Genomic DNA, 25,835 nt, shown 5'->3' with positions numbered 1-25,835 from the left:
ATAAAATAGGTCTCTGTTCTCTCTGGATGATAAGATTAAACTTGATTCTTATTTTCTCCTTTATATGTTTTCATATTTTCTAGGTTTCTACAATGAACATGTAATACTTCTTTAATAACAGCAAAAAAAAAATTAAAAAAAAAAAAGTGTTGTTATACATACCTTAGAAAGCCGAAAGTCGACCAAGATCTTCTCATCCATTTCTACCAAATTCACTTTGAAAATCAGTTTATTGTTTCTCCTATCAGTTGTTGATACAGTAACCTAAGGCAATAAAAATAAGTTTAGTCCAAATTACAAAAACATTTGTAATACTTCTCATTTCAAGGAATGACTAAAAAATACACTGGTATACCACAATTGTGAAACACTGGAACCTCATGTTCCAGGAAAGTATAAGATGCTTAACACATACACTGCTGGTGGGAATGTACAACGGTGCAGCTGCTTTGGAAAACCACTTGGCAGCTCCTCAAAAAGTTAAACATAGAGTTACTATATGCTTTAGCAATTCCATTAGCAGGTATATACCTAAGAAATTGAAAACATATTGTTACAGGCTGAACTGTGTCCCCTCAAAATTCATATGCTGAAGCCTTAACCCGTCAGAATGTGACTGTATTTGAAGACTGGGCCTTTAAAGAGGTAACTGAGTTAAAATGAAACCACTAAGTGGGCCCTAATCCAATATGACTGGTATCTTTGTAAGAAAAAAAAAATTAGGATACAGAGAGAGACAGTAACCAGGTATGCATGCGCAAGTAGGAAAGGCCAGATGAGGAAGCAGCAAGAGGACAACCATCTGAAAGCCAAGAAGAAAGGCCTCAGAAGAAACCAAACCTGCCAGCATTGACTTCTGTCTCTAGAATTGTGAAAAAAATAAATTCCTGCTGTTTAAGCACCCAGTCTGTGGTATTTTGTTATGACAGCCCTGGCAAAGTTCATACAAAAACTTGTACAAAAATGTTCGTAGCAACATTACTCATAATAGCCAAAAAGCAGAAACATCCCAAATGTCCATCAACAGGTAAATGGATAAATAAAATGCAGTCTTCTATCCACATAATGGAAGATTATTCTCCCATAAAAAGGAATGAAGTACTGATAAATGTAAGCAACACAGATTAACCTTGAAAACATTATGCTAAATAAAAGAAGGCAGACACAAAAGGCCATTTATATGATATCATATAATTCCATTTATACAAAACATCCAGAATAGGCAGCCCATAGAGACAGAAAGTAAATCAGTGGCTGCCAGGAAATGAAGGGAGGAAAGAATGAGGAGTGACTGTTAATTGGTATAGAGTTTATTTTCAGGGCAATGGGATGTTCTGGAATTAAATAATGATGGTACCACAATCTTGTGAATATACCAAAACCACTAAATTATACACTTTAAAATGGTTAAAGTGATGATTTTTAGGTTACATGAATTTCATCTCAATAAACCTACCTGATTAAAAAAAAAAAAGTAAATTGCCTACACGAGTGAGAGGAAAATCAGGCTGGCCTTAGATTTCAGCACAGTAAAAATTTCCCCTTTTAATTTTGAAAGTTTACAAATTTATTAAAAAAAAAAAAAACCCGGAAAGAATCTACAATAAATAACTATATACCCTTCATTGGTCTTTCAACCTAGATAAGTATATGTTTACTTGTCTTTTTTTATGTGGTTGTCTTTTTTTTTTTTTTAAGTTTTTCAACCAAGCTACTGAAGACAAACACTTCACTTCAACATGTTTCTTCTATGAACAAAGACATTCTTCTACAAACCACAATATTATGATAACACCCAAGAAATCTGGCACTGATACAAAAACATTATCTAATTTAAAACCATATGCAAATTTCCCCAACTGTCCCAATAACATCCTTTATAACTTTCTTTTCTTTAAATCCATGATTTAGTGAAAGATCATACATTACATTATTTTTCAGACCTCTTAAATACATAATATTCGCCTCTAATTGTTTTTTATGACATTAGGTTTTTGAAAAGCCTAAAAACAGATTAGAATTTCAATGTCACAAATATGCTATAATAACATAAACAACAAAAACTGGTAGGCGGGAGCAGGGGAGAAGGAAGAAATATGAGATTGTTAATGTGTTCAGCTTTCATAGAAGGGGATCTTTGCTACTGTTATAATTTACATATGTATAGTTTATAAAAACATGACTTGCCTCTCTTAATATTTTTAATAACCTTAAAGAAGACTTTCAATATTATTTAAGGTAAAGAACATTTTACATAAGTCTTTTCAATTTCAAGTGTTTTTTTTTAAAGGTTTTTCCCCCCCCAGACAGAGAGAGAGAAAGAGGGAGAGAGCACAAGCAGGGGGAGTGGCAGGCAGAGGGAGAAGCAGGCTCCCTGTTGAGTAAAGAGCCTGATGTGGGAAACAATCCCAGCACCCTGGGTCATGACCTAGCCAAAGGTAGAGCCACCCAGGTACCCCCCCCAACTGTTTCTTTTTCAAAAATATAATGATAATGATCATTTTTTACTTAAATATTTATATTTTTCTTCAGGAAAATCAATGAAACATACCTGATTCATACAACTCTTTTTCCATTGATAGCCCAATTTCTCACAAGTCTCTTTCAGGCATTGATAAGATTTGTCTGCATCCAATTTGGTAAAAAACCGTGTCATCCTTTTAACCAAGCGCTGCCAAGGGTTCTACATGTCAAACAGAGCAAACCTAAATAAATCTGGTATCACCAAAAGCAGTCATATCATAGCTATTTGGTCTGAAAATTCTTTTCTGTGACTTAAGCTGCTTATACAGGAAAGCATCCTCTAATTCTCTCTTCCTTGTTAAAAAAAAATCTGTATATGCTAAAATGTTAATACCATATTTCTAAGATTTTTACATTAAAAAAAAAAGGCTTTACGACAAAAACTTAGAGGTTTTTCATCACTTATTTGCAAAAACTAAATTCCCTTACCTGTGAGGATCCTGGGGTGCCAAGTAACTGACTGTTCAGGAGCATATGATCAGGGCATGTGGGCTGGGAAAAACTGATCCCTTGTACCAGTTTATCAATATAGGAAGGGCTGGTGTCCCATAAGGAAAGACCTGTCCGTGGTTCTGGCTGGGAACTGGAGTACTTCACATTTTCTTCACTGGGGCATTAAGATATGGGGAAAAAAATGTATCTTCAGATAAAATCAGTTGGGCCTTTCTTATATCACATTACCATTCTCACACTGATAAAAATATATTCATTATTAAGAAAAAATACATACATGCATTATTTCTTATGGGAATATTATATTCAACAACTATTTGATCTTTATTGATTAATCTTACCTAGAGGCACTGTTCACTGGTGAGAAGTCCAAATTGGATTGAATGTGCTTAGAAAACCCACTAGGAGACTCTGATACACCACCTGAAGTGACTCGGGGCCTCTTTGCCCCTAAAAAAGAAAACATAAATACAAATGTTTTAAAACCACATCTAAACCCATTTATTCAAAACAAAATAGTTATATGATAAACAGTGGCTCTTTGTACATAAGAAATGTGGTCATTATAAACTTAGGAGGACTGACTTGTCAAATTACACATTTCACAAATCCTGACATGTAAGTATGTTCCAAGTGTGAGGTTTCACATTACGGCCATAATTTTAATGGTACCATTTATAGTAACAGACAATGGTCTATGGAAAGAAAGAGACCTAGTTAAAAAATCAAAACTTTTTAAAATAAAAAATAATTTATGATAATGGCAATAAACATTATGAATCGACTCTATCCAACATTCTCTGCTCCCCTGAAAAAGGTACCAAGAATAATTATTATACAGAAAATGATGCCACTATAAATTCATGGTTACTACCCTTCGCTGGATCCTCAACACTGACAGTCGGTCCTATGCTTCGTCAGTTTCCTCTCCCTTTCTCCAAATGATTACTTCAAAACTTCTACACGTCTGTCAAATTCCTACAACTACCCATCCTTCCCTCCCTTCCATGCTCCTATCCAACGCCCATCCCTCTACTTGTATGTGAGCTCCATAACCTCCTTTCTCTTCAGGGGTCTTGATGCTCCTTCATTCCTTCTCTCTTAGACCTTCAGCCTTTTCCTCTCAACTGGAACTGTCCCGAAACCATTTAAACACACTTATATTTAGCCAAACATTTTATTAATTCATTCATCTAAATATTTTATTAAGGCTACTATGCATTGGGCAGTAAGATGAAAAAAACAGCATGCCAGTATGCCGATGAGAAAGTAGGAGAGAAAGAAAAATTAATGATGCAAGAGAAAGACAGAATTGCTAGACAACGTCCCTGAATAAGCAAAAGAGAACTGGGCCTCGTGCACAAGACTGAGTTGGCTTGTATCTGGAGCAGACAATTTATTCATAGCAACTGAGGAGAAAGCAGAGTATATGAGCACAGAGGCAGCTGGTTAGGTGAGTAAAAATGGTGATGGGAGCCTGTGGAAGTTCCCTTATGATTGTTTCTATTTCTCAGTGAAATAGGAAGTACTGTCACCAACTGAGAGTGAGGATGGGGAAGGAGGTATTAGAAGTTGAAGAAAAAAGAAAAGGTATACAAATATGATTTAGAGGAGTGAGGTTGGGAAAAAAGTGAAGAAATGCATTATAATTGCCTGGCAGAATTAAGGGCTCACTTGAGATTAGTGATCATGAATTTAAAGTGAACACTGTTATGTATTTGGGTCCAAATGCAATCAGCTGTGCAGGTGTAAATGTAGGGTAGGCAGAAGACTGGTTAGGTTTGACCAGTAAGCATGATGAAGAGAGAACAGGGCCAGAAAGCTGAAGCTGAATGTAAAGAAGTCATTATAATGACTGACCTTGGGATTTACAGTAGTGAGGATGGAACTGAGGACCTAGGGAGGGAGCAGATAAAAGATAGTTAAAGGAAGTAGAATTAGTGGATTGCATATTTAAGTAGGATCAAAGGATTGCTGGAGTCAGGGTACTAGAAGAGGAAACCAGAAAAAAAAACATACCAGTAGTCAAAAGTAGGATACTTGAAGAGATCACTAGAGGAGAGAAGGTCAAGGAAATATGAGATCAGGATAGTGGAAGGATCATCCAAATGAATATTTAAATCACCAAAAACCCTGAGAAAATTTACATCAGAGTCAAGTTGGAGAGATGACAATGTGGCAGGAATTTTAATTGGGGGTTCAGAAGCTGACTGTAACAAGGATGGAACTGTGGGTGGTAATCTGATAATAATGAAATTCAAAATGCAGCGGGAGAGAAATGTGGGAAAAAGGGAGAAAGTGGCAATGAAAGATAAAAAGGATGTTTGCCCCACCCCATGTTTCAAGGGTAGGAGCATGTGGAAAAGAAAACATCTACCACTGGAGAGGAAGCCTGTGTTCTCAGGGAACAGTTGGATTCCTATTAGAACAGAGTGAAAGGTAAAAGACACATTCAGAGAAGAGTTAAAAACTCCTCATTCATCTCCAGCCATTGGCCTCTCTCCTCCCATTCACAGTCAGACTGCTTGAATGAGCTGTCTACTGTACTTGACAATTACTCCCAGGTCTCCACCAAACCTGTTCCTGCCACAATCATGAATAACTACTGGGCAAACTTTTAGGCTTCATGTTATTAATTCACTTAACAGTATTTGCTACTATCATGCATTTTCTTCTCTTAGCGTCAATTCCTCCATATTCTCCTGATGTTTCTCCCATTTCTTTGGCTATTTTTCTGTTTCCCTGGCCTCTACCTACCACTTACTGTTGGCATTCCTTGAAGTTTCATATACTCAATTTCATCTACCAGTTTAAATTACCATCTATTTGCAGAAAACACCTGAAGATCAACATCTCAAGCCTGGTCCTATTTCCTGAGTTACACAATATACACACACATCCCCTTATTAGACAGTTTTACTTCTCAAATTCAATATGTCCAAAATTGAATAAAATTTCCCCCCAATTATGTTTTTCCTGAGTTATATCCCAGTAAATGGCACCACTGTTTTCTGAGTTGGTCAACCCAGAAAGGAGTCATCCTGGATTCCTCATCCTCTTTCATTTTCTATATATAAACAATCAAAAGTCCTATCAATTCTAATTGGTAAATTTCTTTGGAATCTACTTCTTTTTCCAATCCCATTGCCACTAACCTCATCGAGGTACCATCTTCTCACATCTAGGACCAAAAATGTCAAAAACAATGAAAAAAAAACTAGCCAGAAAGATCTTTTAAAACCACATATATGATCATGTATTTCCTGGCTTAAAATCTCTCAAAAGCTTCCTCAATGGCCTTAAGTTAAAGTCCAAAATCCTTAAAATGGTTTACAAGGCCCCCCTCCACAATTTGGTCACTATCTACCTTTCCACCTTCATCTCAAACTTCTCTCCCTCTACCCCTTCTTTATTCATTCATTTACTCAATAAACATTTACTAAGACCCTACAATGTACAACATACTGTGCTAAGCACTGGTGACACCATGATAAGCAAGCCAGACATGGTCCCTACCATAATGGCCTTCTTTCAAGTTCCTCAAATGTACCACCTTCCAAATTCTAAGACTCTCCAGATGCTGCTTCCTCCCTTCAGAATCTGCCACTGATCTTGCTAGTACTCATCTGACTAGCTCCCCTTTAATCTTCAGACCTTAGATTTAATGTGATTTCCTCAGGAAGACAAATTTTCTCTGTCACTTAAGACTTGGTCAAATACTTAGCTATAGTACTCTGACTTTCCACTTTATTAATAAACTTCAAAATTATTTTTTGTATTTGTTTTCCTTACTAGACATTATAACCAACCTACATGAGGTCAGAGATCACAGGTATCTTGTGTTATTAATTTGTAATACTGACTGCAAGTGTCTTTTCTTGCACAGAAAAAAATATTTGTATTTTTCAGGATATTACCTTTCTTGAGTGGTTTGTTGTACCATCTATCTTTTTTGATGTCTGGGATGGTAATCCTTACTGATGGATTCTCAACTAAGATTTTATGGAGCAAAGCTGAAAAAAAAATATTAATACAACATTTACAAAAGAGTCATGCAGATTAGAAACTTGTGCTGTGGAACATATTCTCTATTAGTCTCCTTATATCCAAATATTTCTGGGCCAGAGAAAGAATAAAGCTACTACATTATTGCTTTAATTTCATGCAGTTGCTCTTTGCTACATTCTAAGATCTGATTCTCAGCTGTCTGCAAATAAGGAGAACAAGAGCCAGGTGGAAATGTTTCTCCCCATGTGACAACATTAACAAACAGATACAAAAGCCCTCATCCATCTTCAATACCAAACTTCACTGTTCCAATACGTCATGTTACATCCTCATTCTCACAGTTTTATAAGGAAAATTTTCTTTCCAGTAACTTTTTAAGAGGCAATAACGTAAGCAACTATCATCCTAAAGTATCTTAATTATCTTGATAAAAAATTCATGCATCTCCGAAAGCCAAAATTATTTTCTAATGGATCAAAGATTTAAATGAAAAACTGAAACTATAAAAACACAAAAACACAGGGATTATTTTTCTAAAGTTGGGGGTAGGGAAGACCTTTCCAAACATAACAATATAGTCAGAAAACTGCAAAGAACAAAATAATAGATTTGAATAAAAATATAAAACTTCTGCATATGAAAAGAGCATAAATGAAATAAAAATGCATGGCAAATTGTGAAAAATATTTGTAACAAATGCAAAGATCAAATGACATTAACGTTTAAAAAAAAAACTCATACAAAGTAATAAGAAAATCTCCCTGCCACAAGTGAGTAAAACGGATTGTCCACAAAAATGGACAATAAGCTAGCATGGATATACAACCTCACTGGTATTAAATTTAAAATAAAAATAAGAAACAGTGAGTATAGGGGTGCCTGGGTGGCTCAGTCAGTTAAGCAACCAACTCTTAGTTTCTTCTAAGGTCGTGATCTCAGAGTTCTGAGATCAAGACCCACATTGGGTTCCATGCTCAGTGCAGAGTCTGTGGAAGATACTCTCTACCCCTCCTCACTGCACACGTGCACTATGTATGCTGTCTCTATATATATAATAAATAAATCTTTGGGGTGCCTGGGTGGCTCAGTCAGTTAAGCGTCTGCCTTTGGCTCAGGTCATTATCCCAGGGTCCTGGGATTGAGCCCTGCATCAGGCTCCCTGCTCAGTGGGGAGCCTGCTTCTCCCTCTACCGGCTGCTCTCCCAGCTGTGTGTGCGTGCTCTGTCAAATAAATAAAATCTTTAAAAATAAATAAATAGGGGCGCCTGGGTGGCACAGCGGTTAAGCGTCTGCCTTNAGATTGTGATGAAATGATACAAACTTTCTAAAAAGCAATTTGGCCGAGCAAACCATAGTAATTAAAAACTGCATACCTCCCTGACACTTCTGGATTTGTTTTTTAATTAAATGATTTAAAGCTATGTGCCTTACATGGATGATCACCGTATCTCTTTCATTAAGTGAAAAATTTAAAAAATATATAAATCTCTAAAAAAAGTGAATTGGATGAATATAGTAAAACATACCCACATAGCAGAATTCCATCACAACCTTTAAAAACAATGATGTAGACCTACAATTATAGTCATGGAAAAATGTCCATGACTATAGCATTAAGACAAAAAAACAGGTTATAAATAGCATAGTGCAGTGTGACCTCATTTTCTGTAAAAACACACATATTTGTAAATAATATACATATATAACAAACGTATGTATTTGTTATACATCTTTACAACAAAGTGTAGAACTGCATATCAAAATATTAAAAGAAGCTATTTCTGAGTGCTGGGATCATATGGTTGGTTTTTTTTTTTAATTAATATTTCTAATCTACCTGCAAGGATCACAGATTACTTATGTGATTTTTTAAAAGTTAAAAAGAAAAATATATATATAAGAAAAAATTCAAATATCACTATGCTTCATAATCTTAAGAAATCAGTACTTTCAATCAACATAATCTAGTTACCTAGAGGAGCTGAATCAATTTTTTTCCAAGGGTTGAGGTATGTTTTTTTCTCTTTCCAATCAGAATATTCCTGACAACTGTCACTGGGCTGGTCCCATGGCAATTCTAAAAAAGAAACAAGTCCCGGTTTTCCGAGTATTCACATTATTATACAGTAAACATTTTAAAGGAAAATAGTCAATGATACAAATACATTAAAAGTTTTCTCCAAATTAATTCAGTATGGTTTTCAAACTAAGAATGCCAACTCACAGAAATTTTAGAGCACTTCAAAGATAAACCACTTCTGCTCTACTGTTTCCAAAATTATTCACATGAATCTTAAGAGATTGCTATCATGATATTTCATTTAATAGCTATACATACCTCATTTTTAAAAAGCTTTGGGATTCAAAGTTCCAACTTAGTTATAAATAAGTTCACTATTAAAATACTATCATATAAATAAGTTCACTATTAAAATACTATCACTATTAAAATACTACATAGAGCCTGGGTGGCTCAGTCCGTTAAGCATCTGCCTTCAGCTTGGGTCATGATCCCAGAGTTCCGGGATCAAGTCCCGCATCGGGCTCCTTGCTCGGCAGGAAATCTGCTTCTCCCTCTCCCGTTCCCCTGCTTGTGCTCTCTCTGACAAATAAATAAATAAAATCTTTAAAAAAATAAAATAAAATATTATCATATAAATATGGATTCCCTTGATTTGTTTCATTTATTTTGGTATAACAAATCTGGCTTTCCATAGGACGCGAGTTTCATCATGATTAAATAGTTCTTACCTCCAGCCAACATTGCCGTGAGTACTATTCCACAGGACCAAACATCAACTGGTTCTGCATGAAATTCTTTTCTCTTTAGAAGTTCTGGAGCAACATAAGGTAAAGTACCACACATCTTGTTCAATAAACGTTCACGATTATTATGCCGAAACACTGTTGCCAAGCCAAAGTCAGAGATTTTCAGGTTATCTAAACCAAAGGAAAAATGAATGGCAATGGATAAAAATGTTTTATAAATAGATATACTTAAACGAATTAAGTTTTATTGGAAAATCAATGGTGTTTCTTAAAGTGCATAGCACGTTTCTACCTTAAAATGATAAAAAAAGAAAAAATTTTTAAAGATTTTATTTGATAGAGCACAAGTGAGAGAGCACAAGCAGTGGGGAGGGGGCAGAGAGAGAGGAAGAAGCACACTCTCTGCTGAGCAGGGAGCCAGACTCTGGGCTCTATCCCAGAGCCTTGGGATCATGACCTGAGCGAAGGCAGACGCTTAACTGACTGAGCCACTCAGGCACCCCAAAAAATAAATTTTAAAAAAGAAGAAATAAAAGATATCATCACATAACTAAAACTAGAAAAAGGCCTCAACACTTATAATTTAAATACACAGAACAGTTTGGACCAGGTTAAAGAAAGACATTGGAGTCAAAAGGGGCTGCCCTTCTGGAAAAACGACACTCTAGTCCTAGCTTGAAAGCAGAGCCAAGACCTTCATCAGCTTGTACAGAGGGCAGGAAGGAGACACTAATAACATGACAGGCACAACTTTCTCAGCAGCAAACAAACCGAGCTGGCAGGAAGAAAACATGTTAAGATGTACCAAAGCTAAAGACACACAAACCTCTAGAACTTCTTGTCAAAATGGCTAAGTTTAGAAAAGGAGGAACTCTGTACAAAAAAATAAACCAGAAGAGCAAATTTCCTCTAACTTCCCACCTTTAACACACGCAAACTGAAGGCAGAACTTTCAACTTATCATGTCCTTAGTGAGTATCCGCCATAACTGAGGGACACTGTGCTAGCCAATGCAGGTAAATAAATTACTGAAGATTAAAAATAGACAACTGTTGTGGAAGTTATAAATATATAAAGCATTACAAGATCTTATAGCAAGGGAATCTAATCTAATCTTAGGAGGAAGAGAACTCCCCCTACTACCATAGTGTCAAATGGTATAACCTTTTTAGAGGGCAATCTGGAAATCTGAAATATTCACTCTTTGAACTAGCAATTCCCATTTCCAGGACCACAAACACAGAAACGCTTCCTAAAATTCACAAACATAAGGATATTCCTAGCAATATTATCTGTAAATAGCTTAAATATCCATCAATGAAGAAATGATAAAATCTTACTGCACATTTATACAATGAAAACTATGTTGATAAGTTGCTTTAAAAAGGGGGGGGCTGCCTGGGTGGCTCAGTCAGTTGAGTGTCCAACTCTTGGTTGTGTCTCAGGTCATGATCTTGAGGTCCTGGGATCAAGCCTCGCACGTCTGGCTCCACACTCAGTGCAGAATCTGCTTGTCCCTCTCCCTCTGCTCCTCCCCCTGCTTTCTCAGGAATAAATAAAATCATCAAAGAAAAAAAAAAATCTATCTACAGTACTGACATGGAATAGGGTATAAGTGAAACAAAAAAAGTGCCATAGCAAATATCCACTACAACATGACCCAATTTTTATATTGGGCCTTTTCACGAATTTATAGAACAGACTTTGCTGTTCTTTCTTTTTGAATCTAGAAACAACTTTAATGTCCTAAAATAGGGGTTTGATTCTTCGGAAATCAAGTATATCCACACAATATAATATGTAAGGCATTGATGATATTTACCTGCATTTGAATTGGGAGGTAGCTACTGTAATTATCCTTTTAATGCCTATACATGACACAATCTTGACAAACCACTGAGATTATGAGTACCAAGTTACCAGTGAAAATGCTAATGGATAACTGTAACATTCCTTGAATTTTGTTGTTTCCTTATGTCTGCAACATAAAACTCAGGTTAAAGAACTCTATATAATAAATTCTAAATTGAGGAATGTGGTTATCTCTGAGAAAAAGGGAATACATTTGTGAAGGAATACACAGGACTTGGACTATATTTGCAATGCTTTCTTTTTAAAAAACACTATTGTTGGGGCGCCTGGGTGGCGTAGCCGTTAAGCGTCTGCCTTCGGCTCAGGGCGTGATCCCGGCGTTCTGGGATCGAGCCCCACATCAGGCTCCTCCTCTATGAGCCTGCTTCTTCCTCTCCCACTCCCCCTGCTTGTGTTCCCTCTCTCGCTGGCTGTCTCTATCTTTGTCAAATAAATAAATAAAATCTTTAAAAATTCTAAATTGAGGAATGTGGTTATCTCTGAGAAAAAGGGAATACATTTGTGAAGGAATACACAGGACTTGGACTATATTTGCAATGCTTTCTTTTTAAAAAACACTATTGTTAAATATTGAATAGAACAAAAGAATATTTATATAATATGCAGGATATAAGGAATATAATGAACATCCATTTATCCAATACTCAATTTAAGAACATTCTATTTCCTTTGAAATCCCCTATAATTACTTCCCTCAATATATTCCCTTCCCTACCTTCTCAGAAGTGACCACCATTTTGATTTGTGTTTTAATATGCTTTTTTCCTTTGTGATTTTCCTCATATTTGTATCTCTAAACAATATATTTGATGTTACATATTTTTGAACTTCATGTATATAGAATCATACATATATGAATACTTCTATGAAACATATCCCTGTCATTACTTATACCTATAAATCATCCATTTCATAATTTATCTATTCTATTGCTGACAGACATTTAGGTTGTTTCCAATTTTTTGCTATTATAAACACCACTGCTTTGAGCAATGTACATACGTATAAATGTTTTATTCTTTTTAAGATTTTATTTATTTATTTTTGCGAGAGCAAGAGTGAGAGCGAGAGCGCAAGCATGAGCAGGGGCAGGGGGCGGAGAGAGAGGGGCAGAGGGAGAAGCAGACTCCCCATGGAGCAGGGAGCCCGATGCTGGGCTTGATCCCAGGACTCTGGGATCATGACCTGAGCCAAAGGTAAAAGCGTAACCAACTGAGCCACCCAGGCACCCTAATATTTTACTTTTTAAGCCAGGTTAGTACACAGGTAGTTACTGTATTTTTATTTTATTATATTATATATTATATGTTTTAAATAAATTCTTATGTGCCTGAACTTTTTTAAGTAAGCTCTACATCCTGGGCACCTGGGTGGCTCGGTTAAGCATCTACTTTCAGCTCAGGTAATGATCTCAGAGTCCTGGAATAGAGCCTCACATCAGGCTCCCTGCCCAGCAGAGAGTCTGCCTCTCCCCTCTCCCTCTGCCTGCTTATGTGGTCACTCTCTCTCTCTCTCAAATAAATAAAATCTTTAAAAAAAAAAAGAAAAGAAAAGTACACTACACCCAACGTGGGGCTCAAACTCACAACCCCAAGATCAAGAGTAGCAAGTTCTACCAACTGAGCCAGCCACGTGCCCCATGCCTAAATTTTTTTTAAGTTTTGTTTTGTTTTGGTTTTGGTTTTGGTTTTTTTAAGATTTTATCTATTTGACAGAGAGACACAGCAAGAAAGGGAACACAAGCAGGGGGAGTGGGAGAGGGAGAAGCAGGCTTCCCGTTGAGCAGGGAGCCCAACAAGGGGCTTGATCCCAGGGCCCTGGGATCATGACCTGAGCCGAAGGCAGACACTTAATGACTAAGCCACCCAGGCACCCCTAAATTTTTTTTTAAGTTTTAAGTAACTATAAAGGTTTTTATATAATATAAATACAATATAAAGTTCTGAAAAATAAAGTCCACATGCACATTAAAAAAGGATATATCCTATGATCTAACTTATGTTTATACATATGTGGGTAAAGATATGTATGTCTCCTTTATCCTAACAACCCAAATAGATTCTCTTACTATCACCAGTTATAAAGAAGGACAGTAAGGCAAAGAGAAGGTAAGAAATGGCCAACTTACCCAAGGCCATACACCTACTATGAGGTTGCCTAGATTAACCCTAGGTTCAAATGACTCTAAATCCCACGCTCTTAACACTATGCTATACTGCCTCTCATAGCTAGAGACAAGCAATTCTTTTTTCCCAGAGGGCTTTATGCAGCTTGAAACCTACATTTACTCAAAAAAAGACTTAATTTGTAGATGAGGAAGGGGATGAATTGACTGTACTACCATCAAGGCTATAAGCATTCAGGGGCGCCTGGGTGGCTCAGTCGGTTAAGCATCTGCCTTCAGCTCAGGTCATGATCCCAGGGTCCTTGGATGGAGACCCATGCGGGGCTCACTGCTCAGAGGGGAGCCTGCTTCTCCCTGTTCCTCTGCCTGCTGCTCCCCCTGCTAGTGCTACTTCTCTGTCTCTGTCAAATAAATAAAATCTTTAAAAAAAACAAAACAAAACAAAACATAACACATAGAAACAATCCAGGGAACAGAAAAATGGATTAATTGCAAATAATGCAGAGGAAGAAAAAAAAATTTTTTTAAAGGGTGTTAGTATTCAAAAAGTAATAGAAATAGAATGAAAAATGGAAGCTAAAGGAATTCTCCAGCTGTGCTCTCATTTCTTGGGACTCATCAATCAACTATTCAGTTGCTCTTCCCCATACACCAAATTTTCTGAATATCTAAAATTTTGTTATGTGCCTTACAAAGCAACTTGCAAGAAGCCTAAATAACCAAAGGAGGATCTTAGGTAGCTAGGTAGATGGCTTAATAAATGTTTATTTAAAAGATATTCACTAGGGGCGCCTGGGTGACGCAGTCGTTAGGCGTCTGCCGTCGGCTCAGGGCGTGATCCCAGCGTTCTGGGATGGAGCCCCACATCAGGCTCCTCCGCTAGGAGCCTGCTTCTTCCTTTCCCACTCCCCCTGCCTGTGTTCCCTCTCTCACTGGCTGTCTCTCTCTGTCAAATAAATAAATAAAATCTTAAAAAAAAAAAAAAAGATATTCACTAAAAATTAACAGTAGTTATAACTCATTAGTGGGTTTCTGGTGATTTTTTTACTTTCTTCTTGATACTTTTCATCTTACTTCATGATTAACTTTTATCTTTATAAATTAAAAAAAACAATATTTTTAGTTTGGAAACAAAGTTTTCATATTCCAAATATTATTACATATTCACATCTCCATTACTTATTAAATAAACTGGCTTTCCTTAACTCATCTCCTTGTATGAGGGTCAATTACAGAGTTCAGGAAAAGGCTAGGAGGCTAATAAGAAAGTGCAGTGACTTGCTGTGGTGAACAATACTGTCAGAAACACTAAACCTCACGGTTGGACAAGATCTTAAAAATACTTTAGTCCAAAGGGCGCCTGGGTGGCACAGCGGTTAAGCGGCTGCCTTCGGCTCAGGGCGTGATCCCGGCGTTATGGGATCGAGCCCCACATCAAGGCTCCTCTGCTATGAGCCTGCTTCTTCCTCTCCCACTCCCCCTGCTTGTGTTCCCTCTCTCGTTGGCTGTCTCTAACTCTGTTGAATAAATAAATAAAATCTTAAAAAAAAAAAAAACTTTAGTCCAACTAGCCAAGCAATGTTTAAGTTCCCTTTATAATATCTCTGATAATTAATAATCCAGTGTTTGATTCTCATGTTATAAACTTCCTACATTCCAAAGCAACCTATTCAATTTTTGGATAGATCCAACGTGGTCCACGCTTGCACTAATCCAATGCTTCCATGAGGTTTTCACTCACAAGGTCTGAAGAACTGCACTTAAGCACTATCAAGTTTCCCCTGGGCTCCTTCAGTTATTCCTTATTTCACGGTTTGTGGCCCTTCCACCAGTTGGTCACTCTCAAAAGCACTTCACAGGTCTACATGACTTTTGTGGTAGTGTGCCAGGGCACCCATTATTTCCAGTATGGCCTCACCAAAGCAGTGCTGGACTGCTATCTTCCTCGTTCTCAACACTATCACCTTGGTTTTCTGAAGACTACATCACACAGGTGATCAATACGAAGTCTGCTGTCTAGTAAAAGTCTTTTTTAACCTGTTTTGCTGCCAAAGATAATACCATTCAAATGTACTTATCCTGGACTTCAGATTTTTCTGTCTTGGAAAACAACTTGTTAAACTTGACTCACCTCTCTGGCCTGCTGTATTCATTCATTCAGTAAATATTTTTGAAAGCCTACTATTTGCAAGTCACTATTCTAATGCCTTAAATGAGCATTAAAAAGAAAAGACAAAAATCACTGCCTCATGCTACTGACATTTGTCATCTTTTTTTTTTTTTTTTAAGAATTTATTTATTTATTTTAAAGAAAGTGAGCTAGTGGGGCGCCTGGGTGGCACAGCGGTTAAGCATCTGCCTTCAGCTCAGGGCGTGATCCCAGCATTATGGGATCGAGCCCCACATCAGGCTCCTCTGCTATGGGCCTGCTTCTTCCTCTCCCACTCCCCCTGCTTGTGTTCCCTCTCTCGCTGGCTGTCTCTATCTCTGTCAAATAAATAAATAAAATCTTTAAAAAAAATAAAATAAAGAAAGTGAGCTAGAGCACAAGCAGGGGAGGGGGAGAGGGAGAGGAAGAGAATCTCGAGCAGACTCCCTGCTGAGCACAGAACCCTATGTGGGGCTCGATCCCACCACCCTGACATCATGACCTGAGCTGAAACCAAGAGTCGGATGCTCAACCAAATGAGCCACACAATCGCCCCCTGTCATCTTTTTTTATCCTTACTCAATAAGCTAATAGTTTCAATATCCATCCCTCTCAGTTTTTATGACATCCATGAAATGTAACTAAACTCTTTCCATCTCCATCCCAGTCACAGATTAAAAAGACAAACAGGGTGGAGCTAAGTGGCAGAGTAGGAGGACGCTAGGCTTGCTTCATCCCTCGAACACAGCTAGATAAATATCAAATCATTCTGAATACCCAGAAATCGATCTGAGGACTGACAGAACTGCACAATTAAGAGAGACAAGGCTAAACTATGGAAGGCAGGAGGTGTGGAGATGTGATTTGGGGGAGAAGAGGATCACAGGTGCTGCAGAGGGGAGGAAGCCCTGGTCAAAGAGAGAAGCAAGAGAGAAAGAGAAAAGCACATGGGAGACTGCACAAGGAAAACACTTCCCCAAAGCCACTGACTGGGAAAAAATGAGAGAGGCTGATTTTGTGAGTTTTTATGACTAGTGAGACTGAAAGACTAGAGTTTTAGAGGTCTGCAGCATGGCTGGTGTGGAGCCCTGAGGGTGCTGCAGTGCTCCTTGGGAGGAGGGCAGATAGACTGGGAGAAGATGGTGCAATCTGAGTATTCCTGGGACACAATGGGAGAGACAGTATTCCCTTCTTGGCACACATCTGGGAGAGGGGGCATTGCCTCTCCAGGAATAAAAGAGCCAGAGGGCACCATTTTCCTCCTCTGCCCCTCAGCATAGGTGCTGAGACACCTGCTGAGGGCAGTTAACCTGGACACTGGCTCTTTGCTGTGCTTTATTCCTGGGTTGCAAGGGTGGTTCAGTATTCACAAATCAATCGAGATGATATATCACACTAATAAAAGAAAGGATAAGAACCGTATGCTCCTCTCAATAGATGCAAAAAAAGCATTTGACAAAATTTAGCATCCACTCTTGATAAAAATCCTCAAAAAGTAGGGATAGAGGGAATACACCACAACATCATAAAAGCCATATTCAAAAGACCTACAGCTAATATTATCCTCAGTGGGGAAAAACTGAGAGCTTTTCCTCTACAGTCAGGAATAAGACAGGGATGGCCACTCCCACTGTTATTTAACATAGTACTGGAAATCCTAGCCTCAGCAATCAGACAACAACAACAAAAAATTAAGGCATCCAAATTAGCAAGGAAGAAGTCAAACTCTCACTATTTGCACATGACATGATACCCTATGTAGAAAACACAAAAGACTCCACCAAAAAATTGCTAGAACTGATACACAAATTCAGTAAAGTTGCAGGACACAAAATCAATGTATAGAAATCAGTTAGATTTATATACACCAATAAAGCAGCAGCAGAAAGAGAAATCAAGGAATCAACTGTACCAAAAACCATAAGATACCTAGGAATAAAACTAACCAAAGAGGTAAAAGATCTGTACTCTAAAACTATAGAACACTTATGAAAGAAATTGAAGAGGACATGAAGAAATGGAAAAATTCCATGCTCACGGACTGGAAGAACAAATATTGTTAAAATGTCTATACTATCCAAAGCAATCTACACATTTAATGCAATCCCTATCAAAATACCACCAGCATTTTTCACACAGCTAGAATAGACAATCCTAATATTTGTACAGAACCAAAAAAGACCCCGAATAGCCAAAGCAATCTTGAAAAGGAAAAGCAAAGCTGGAGGCATCCCAATTCTGGACTTTAAGCTGTATTACAAAGCTGTAATCATTAACACAGTATGGTACTGGCATAAAAATAGACACAGAAATCAATGGAACAGAGTAGAAAATTTAGAAATGGACCCACAACTATCTGGTCAACTAATCTTCAACAAGCAGGAAAGAATATCCAATGGAAAAAAGACAGTCTCTTCAACAAATGGTGTTGGGAAAACTGGACAGCAACATGCAAAAGAATAAAATTAGGGGTGCCTGAGTGGCATACTCCGTTGAACATCCAGCTCTTGGTTTCAGCTCAAGTCGTGAGATCTCCGCACTCAGTGTGAAGCCTGCTTGAGTATCTCTCTCCCTCTCCATTACACTCTCTCCCTCTCTCTCAAAAAAAAAAGAATGAAAATGGACTACTTTCTTACACTATACACAAAAATAAATTCAAAATAGATGAAAGACCAGGGGGGCCTGGGTGGCTCAGTCAGTTAAGCATCTACCTTTGGCTCAGGTCATGATCCCAGGGTCCTGGGATTGAGCCCCACATCGGGCTCTCTGCTCAATGGGGAGCCTGCCTCTCCCTCTCCCTCTGTCTCCTTCTCCCCTTGCTTGTGCTCACTCATGCTCTCTCTCTCTAATAAATAAATAAAATCTAAACAAAAAAAAAAAAAAAATAGGTGAAAGACCTAAACATGAGACGGGAAACCATCAAAGTCCTAGAGAGGAACACAGGCAGCAACCTCTTTGACAGCAGCAGTAGCAACTTCTTACTAGACATGTCTCTGCAGGCAAAGGGAAAGCAAAAATGAACTATTGGGATTTCATCAAGATAAAAAGCTTCTTCACAGCAAAGGAAACAATCAACAAAACTAAATAGCAATCTTTGGAATGGGAGAAGATATTTGCAAATGATATATCTGATAAAGGGTTATTATCCAAGATCTACAAAGAACTTATCAAACTCATCACCCAATAAACAAATAATCCAGTTAAGAAATGGGCAGAAGATATAAATAGACATTTTTCCAAAGACATACAGATGGCTAACAGACACACAAAAACATGCTCAATATCAGTCATCATCAGGGAAATGCAAATCAAAACTACAATGAGATATCACCTCACATCTGTCAACGACACAGGAAACAACAGATGCTGGTGAGGATGCAGAGAAAGGGGAACCCCCCTGCACTGTTGGTAGGAATGCAAACTGGTTGCAGCCACTCTGGAAAACAATTATGAAGGTTCCTCAAAAAGTTAAAAATAGAACTGCCCTGAGGTGCCTGGGTGGTGCAGTTGGTTAAGCCTCCCACTCTTGATTTCCACTCAGGTCACCATCTCAGGGTCCTTAGATCAAGCCCCAAGTTGGACTCCACACTCAGTGTGGAGTTGGCTTGCCCCTCTTCCACCCCACATGCACACACTCTCTCTTGCTTTCTCTCAAATAAATACACAAATAAATAAAATCTTTTTTTTTTAAAGATTTTATTTATTTGTCACAGAGAAAGAGTGGGGGGGAGAGAGCCCAAGCAGAGGGAGTCGCAGGCAAGGGTGAAGCAGGTTCCCTGCTGAGCAAGGAGTCCAATGTGGGACTTGATCCCAGGGCCCTGGGATCATGACCTGAGGCAAAGGCAGCCACTTAACTGACTGAGCCACCCAGGCGTCCCTAAATAAAATCTTTAAAAAAAAAACAAAAAAAACAGAACTACCCTACGACCCAGCAACTGCACTACTAGGTATTTACCCAAAGGATACAAAAATATCAATTTGAAAGAACACATGCACCATGATGTTGATAGCAGCAATATCAACAATAGCCAAATTATGGAAAAAGCCCAAGTGTCCACCGACTGCTGAATGGATAAAGAAGTTGTGGGGTGTGTGTGTGTGTGTGTGTGTGTGTGTGTGTGTGTGATGGAATATTACTCAGCCATAAAAAAAGAGTGAAATCTTGCCATTTGCAATGACGTGGATAGAACTAGAAAGTATTACGCTAAGCAAAATAAGTCCATCAGAGACAAATACCATACGATTTCACTCATATGTGGAATTTAAGAAACGGAACAGATGAACATGGGGGCAGGGAGAGAGGCAAACCATAAAAAAGACTATAGAGAACTATAGAGAACAAACTGAGGGTTGCTGGAGGGGAGGTGGGCGGGGGGATGGGTTAAATGTATGATGGGTATTAAGGAGGGCACTTGTGATGAGCACTGAGTGTCATATGTAAGTGATGAATCACTAAATTCTACTCCTGAAACTAATATTACACTATATGTTAACTAATTGGAACTTAAATAAAAACGTGAAACAAACAAACTAAATAAATAAATAAAAAGAACAAACAGGGTAAGGCTGAAGTCCAGGGTATTTCAATGGAAACTTTCCTTTACTAATTCACTGAAAAGTTGTTTAAAGACTATTCGTACAGCTATTCATTTAGTGAGCTACCCTGGCATCTAGGTTAGATTTCTCTATCTCATCCACAACTATATCAGGAAGAACTTGTGAAGTCTAAATATACTGAGTCTCTCAAACTTCCTAGAATTTTCAGATTTTCTGCCCTAAAATTTCAATAACACAAAAGCTTCAAATCTGCCTTGTATGGATTAAAATAATTTAGGTAGGGACGTCTGGGTGGCTCAGTCAGTTAAGTGGCTGCCTTTGCCTCAGGTCATGATCCCAGGGTCCTGGGATTGAGTTCCGCATCGGGCTTCTTGCTCAGCAGGCAGCCTGCTTCTCCCTCTGCCTGCCACTCCCCCTGCTTGTACTCTCTCTAGCAAATAAGTAAATAAGATCTTTAAAAAAGATTAAAATAAAATAATTTAGGCAGCAGTGACAAAAAGCTAAGCTTACCCCTTTCATCCAACAGGAGATTTTCTGGCTTAATATCCCTGTGAGTTATCCCAATACCATGCAGATAAACCTAAAAGAGAAACAGAAGGAAACATACCAAAATTTGGTAACTTACTTCATTCATAATAATTTTAAACAAAAGGAAAAGAGACAACTGTACCTACCACCCCTGCCATGAGTTGATGGAAGAACCTCTGAGCATCTTGTTCAGGCATGCCTATGTCTGGCTCTATAAGAATTAATTATGAAAGTTAGTCTGCCAGGTAAACATAATCAGGCATCAACCACACAGTCTCCTAATTCTAAGGTTAGATTTTTGTGATGGTACTCTGGCAAACAGAATCTTATGATAACAATTAAAAGGCTCTGGTGTCCACTAACTCATACAATACTTAATAACTCACATGTCCCCATCTGTTATGTGGCAAAAATAAATTAACATCACAGGGAAGTTATAGAGAGAAACAACAAACTACTATCGAAATCAAGACTGGAAGCCATACCTTGAAAGCCTCTGCTTATCTTACACTAACCATCAGTTATTTGGTATCTTTCAAATTCTCCCCTAATTTCTTCTAAATGCTATGACAATACTCTCCCCACCCCTGAAATGTAATTATCGAAGTGTAAGCCTGGGCAAATATAAACTAAATTCACTAAATATTTAACAACAAAATAAAACTTCATACAATCGCTCATACTACACAGCCATGAATGCCTGCAAAGTCCCTTCAGAAAATACAGTTTTATTAAGAAATGTTCTACTGTTAGTTATCTTTTTATATGTTGATCTCCCTCTTTACCTCTTGGTTTCTTTTACACTGAACTCTGTCCCGAGATACATACTGGAGATTCTAATAATCAGCTTTTAAATATGAACATGATAGCTTTAAATAATAAATATAGATCCACATAATATTATTATGTACTTCTTAGTGTTCTGCAATATCAAGCCTTTGAATCTACATAGAACATTGAAGTAGCAGTATAGAATTTACTAAATATAGGCAAAGCAATTCTGCAAATTCTCAAGTTAATTTCACTTAAACAAAGAAGAAATATAACAACATGCTATTATTGGGGCTCTGTAAATATATGTAATGATTTCATGTAACTGGAATGTCTATAAAGAAAAATCACTGTACAGGTAAATAATACACTGTACTAATAATACTTCACCATGAGATTAAACTCTACAAAACAGCAATCCTAACCAAAATCACATACACAATTTGGGGAGAAGGTTTTCCTTGATGATTCCATATATGTTTTAATGTGTTAATATAACTTGCAAAAACAAGAAAACTTACTCCAATTTCACTGTTGCATAAAGCAGTTCTGAATGGACAATGACGAAATAGTAGACCCAAGATTAAAAAACAAATTTAGAAACTTATTTAGTAGAACAGTTATCTTAAAGCTTATTTCCATACCAATTCTGTCAAAAAGTTCCCCTCCACTACAGTACTCCAGAAATAGATACTGGATATTGCCTTCTCTCCTGTGACCATAGAATTTCACTACATTCTCATGATTTAACATTTTATTGATACAGATCTCTTTCTTAATATTTTCTGGACAGTCTATGGCACGCTTCATGTCTACAATCTTGACTGCAACTGCTTCTTCAGTTCTTCTATTCACAGCAAGTTGAACCCTAAAAAGGAAAAGGAAGACATCTGAATTCTATTTCATGAAAACTTCAAAAGATTAAATATGACTCAATCAATAGTTTTACCTTCATTACTCTCTCTACCCAGTACAAACCAAGGAAATGGTTTCTGCCATGCTCTCAACAGATACTACTCCCTTCGGAAATGTGAAGCACGATGACTAATGCTCTAAAGTCATTATGTTGTACATCCAAAGGTTATTTAATACTTGATAAAATAAACTAAAATTGAGTAACAGTAATTCCATGCCACATCAGATATACACATGCTCTATTTAATTTTAATAACACTACCTAAGATTTATTAACCTCATATTATATATGTCTGTGGTAACTGTTCTAAGGGGTAGGTACTATTATTGTCATTTTAGAGCTGAGGAAACAGAGGCGCACATTAACAAGTTTGCCTAAGGGGTGCCTGGGTGGCACAGTACTTAGCGTCTGCCCTCAGCTAAGGGCGTGATCCCGGCGTTCTGGGGCCTTCTGGGGCCGAGCCCCACATCAGGCTTCCCCGCTAGGAGCCTGCCTCTTCCTCTCCCACTCCCCCTGCTTGTGTTCCCTCTCTCGCTGGCTGTCTCTGTCAAATACATAAATTAAATCTTTAAAATAAAAAAAAATAAAAAAAAGAAAGAAGTTTGCCCAAGAACACAAACCAATGTGTTAGTATGTGATGCGTGAAGATTTGAAACCGGGCAGTCTAACTCCAGAGTCTGTTCATTTGCTCATTTAACCACTATGCTCATTTGCTCATTTAACCACTATGCTTACACCCCAGGAAGGAATATGTGGGAGGAGAAACCGACTTCACAAGTCTCTTCCAGCTCTTCACAGAGAAAATGTTTTTAAAAGGGGGAGGGAGGAGCGGAGCGGGGAGGAGAGGGGGATTAATCCTTACAAAAGATTGTGCGGCTCTAGTTCCCAAAAATCTTAGACTTCAAATGCAAAGCTCTGCTCTTTAAGTTGCCACTGTATTAGAATAAACAATTCCAAAACAACGAATATGTACTCAAGACAGCAGACGGAAAACTAAAGCAAGTCAGAAGGCAGGGTAAAAGAACTCGAACTCACTCTCCATAGGCACCTTCTCCCAGGGTTTGCACCAAGTCCCAGTCTTCCACGAAGGGCACTGCCATGACTCCACAGCTGTAAAAGGCAGGAACCCAGAAAAGATGGGGGTGAGAATAAGCTTCAACCACCTGCCATGATCCCTCAATATAGGTAAGAGTTCGGTTTCCCCTTACACCTCACCCGTATTTTATCCAAGGCTTTAAACCACAAGCAAGTATTCGAAATTCTGGCATGTTGTGGTGTAAATCACCAACCCCATGCCCACGCAGAACCAAGCCGAGACTGCCTTCCTCAGGCCTCTGAGAAAAAGCAGCGGCTGTGTTGAAGAGCCGGGGGCACCAATGCTTTGAGGGGAATGACTGGGGACGGGCGGGGGGGGGAGACGGGTGAGGGACCGCGAGCCAGTGGAGACGGACAGTTTAACTACGACGCCTGCAGCCCCTCCTCCCCCCTTGTTCAGCTCCAATTCCCACCCCCACGCCGTCCCAAAGGCCGGGAGGAGCCTGGGGCGGGGCCAAGCTGCCCCAAGAAGCGGAAGGGCTGGTAGGCACTCGAGACGGCCGGCGCCCAAACCTCTGGGGTCCCCAGCCCGCAGAGGGGTAGTCTCTCCAATCCCCCCACCTAGGGGTTCCCCTGGTCCCACACTCCTCCACCCCCCGAAACCGCCCCTCAGCTGGAGTCTCTCCAATCCCCTTCGCTCGTCATCGATAACTTTCTCTCAACACGCCCCTCCCAACTAATGTAGACCCCGAACTCCTTCTACAGGCTCCTTTCACACCCTACCGGCCGCCCCTCCTCACCAGGCCGTCCTTTGCCCGCCACCACAGGAATCCAAATGCAGCGCTTTTCCCGCCAAAACTCTGCCGGCGTCACGCTGTCGCAAACGCGCGCACCCTTGCCGTAAAGCAGGAAAGCGCGCGTCCCTTCGCCCCGCTACTTTAAAGGGAGGCGATAACGGGCTGTGGGCGCTGAGAGGTTTCCTCGGATGCGGAAGCCGGCTGCGTCCGGGTTTGTTTGGAGTCGAGGGGAGATCCAGGCTGGAGAGGTTTAAGAACTATCGAGCACATCAGCGCGAAGGATCTCTGGGCCTAAACGCCAGCAGGTATCCGGTGCGTGGCCCGCAGCCGGGCCGCCCTCGCGCTTCTTGGCGGAGCCGAAGCCCCCTCGGACGCAGGCACACACTCTTTGGGCTGCGGGGTCTTCGTGTGCCCTCCCCGCCGTTCTGGACCTGCACACCCCGTTGCCCAGCGGCCTGGCAGCACTGTGCGAATCGTACTCAGAAGTGCTGCTTCTGAAACTTTCAAATACGGTACAGCTCAAACTGGAGCTGAAAAACTAGGAACAGCTGTTGCGATCCGATCCTGTGAAAAATGAAAGAACTTTGTGGCTGGAGCAAGAAGCACCCAAAAAGACTGGCAAGACAGGCTGCGCGGCAGTGTGGGTGGAAGGCATCCAGCTGAAGCAAGCTACTCTTCTGTAGTGTGAGGGTTGTGTCAGGATACTTTTTGCCTTGTCTCGAGGCTCCAAAACCGTATCTTATCTCAACGTTTTTGAGGAAACAGCATCTCCATAGCCAAGTCCTACCCGCTTTCTCATTCTTGGTGTGTAAGAAACAGACAGGTGGAGGCAAAGGGCTGTTTCCTCATTTTACGATGCAGATTTTAAACGCAGAGTAACCAGTTTGGGAAAGAAAATTCTGGGGAAAGGTACTTGCTTGAGAACAAAATAATGCGGAAAAACTGTAGGTATACCTCCCCTTGACAATAAACTAGACTGGGAACTCAAGATGATGGCAAGATTATCTCCATTAAATTCTCCAGTTCTGAAAACTCGTCTACATACCTTGAGTATAAAGCTCTTGATCGTGATACTATTAATAGAGTAAAATGAGTGTAGATGTTAGCAAAAAAGCACACATTTGTTTTAAAGCAAAGTCAGGGACAAAACAAGGCCAGAGCACTTCAGAGTGCTTACTGGAGAAGTTTTTAACTGTGATGTCAACAGTAGGCTTCATGTAATAAAGTAAGTTTTCCAGGTCATTTACTCCGTTTTCTCTCATTTTCACACTGTGCTGCCAAAGAATATGAAGAAAGGAAGAGGAGGACCTGCACAGTTCCTGTGTCTGAGTG

At 39.1% G+C, this 25,835-nt stretch overlaps 1 protein-coding gene across 3 annotated transcripts in view; it reads right to left on the bottom strand.

Moving 5' to 3' along the window:
• Positions 1–24,758, bottom strand: part of CHEK1 (checkpoint kinase 1) — a 29,537-nt gene extending 4,779 nt beyond the window's left edge. Inside the window, exons 1-13 of one of the 3 annotated variants that reach the window (XM_011230764.3) lie at positions 24,507–24,758; positions 23,707–23,781; positions 22,400–22,623; positions 21,131–21,195; positions 20,967–21,036; positions 9,736–9,924; positions 8,957–9,061; positions 6,894–6,989; positions 4,837–4,872; positions 3,318–3,426; positions 2,953–3,130; positions 2,552–2,683; positions 163–264 (exon numbers count right to left, since the gene is read on the bottom strand). In XM_011230764.3, coding sequence (XP_011229066.1) covers positions 163–264; positions 2,552–2,683; positions 2,953–3,130; positions 3,318–3,426; positions 4,837–4,872; positions 6,894–6,989; positions 8,957–9,061; positions 9,736–9,924; positions 20,967–21,036; positions 21,131–21,195; positions 22,400–22,623; positions 23,707–23,771 — 1,371 coding nt within the window. In that variant the 5' untranslated portion in view covers positions 23,772–23,781; positions 24,507–24,758. Of the gene's footprint in view, positions 1–162; positions 265–2,551; positions 2,684–2,952; positions 3,131–3,317; positions 3,427–4,836; positions 4,873–6,893; positions 6,990–8,956; positions 9,062–9,735; positions 9,925–20,966; positions 21,037–21,130; positions 21,196–22,399; positions 22,624–23,706; positions 23,782–23,886; positions 24,371–24,506 lie in introns of those variants that run through there. The other 2 variants (XM_011230763.3, XM_002923995.4) reach the window with 2 other exon arrangements.
• Positions 24,759–25,835: the final 1,077 nt, after the last annotated feature.

The sequence above is a fragment of the Ailuropoda melanoleuca genome, chromosome 8, assembly GCF_002007445.2.
Source record: "Ailuropoda melanoleuca isolate Jingjing chromosome 8, ASM200744v2, whole genome shotgun sequence".
Taxonomy (NCBI): Eukaryota; Metazoa; Chordata; class Mammalia; order Carnivora; family Ursidae; genus Ailuropoda; species Ailuropoda melanoleuca.
Note: the sequence above shows the minus strand (reverse complement) of the source record. Positions and strands in the feature narration are given on the sequence as shown.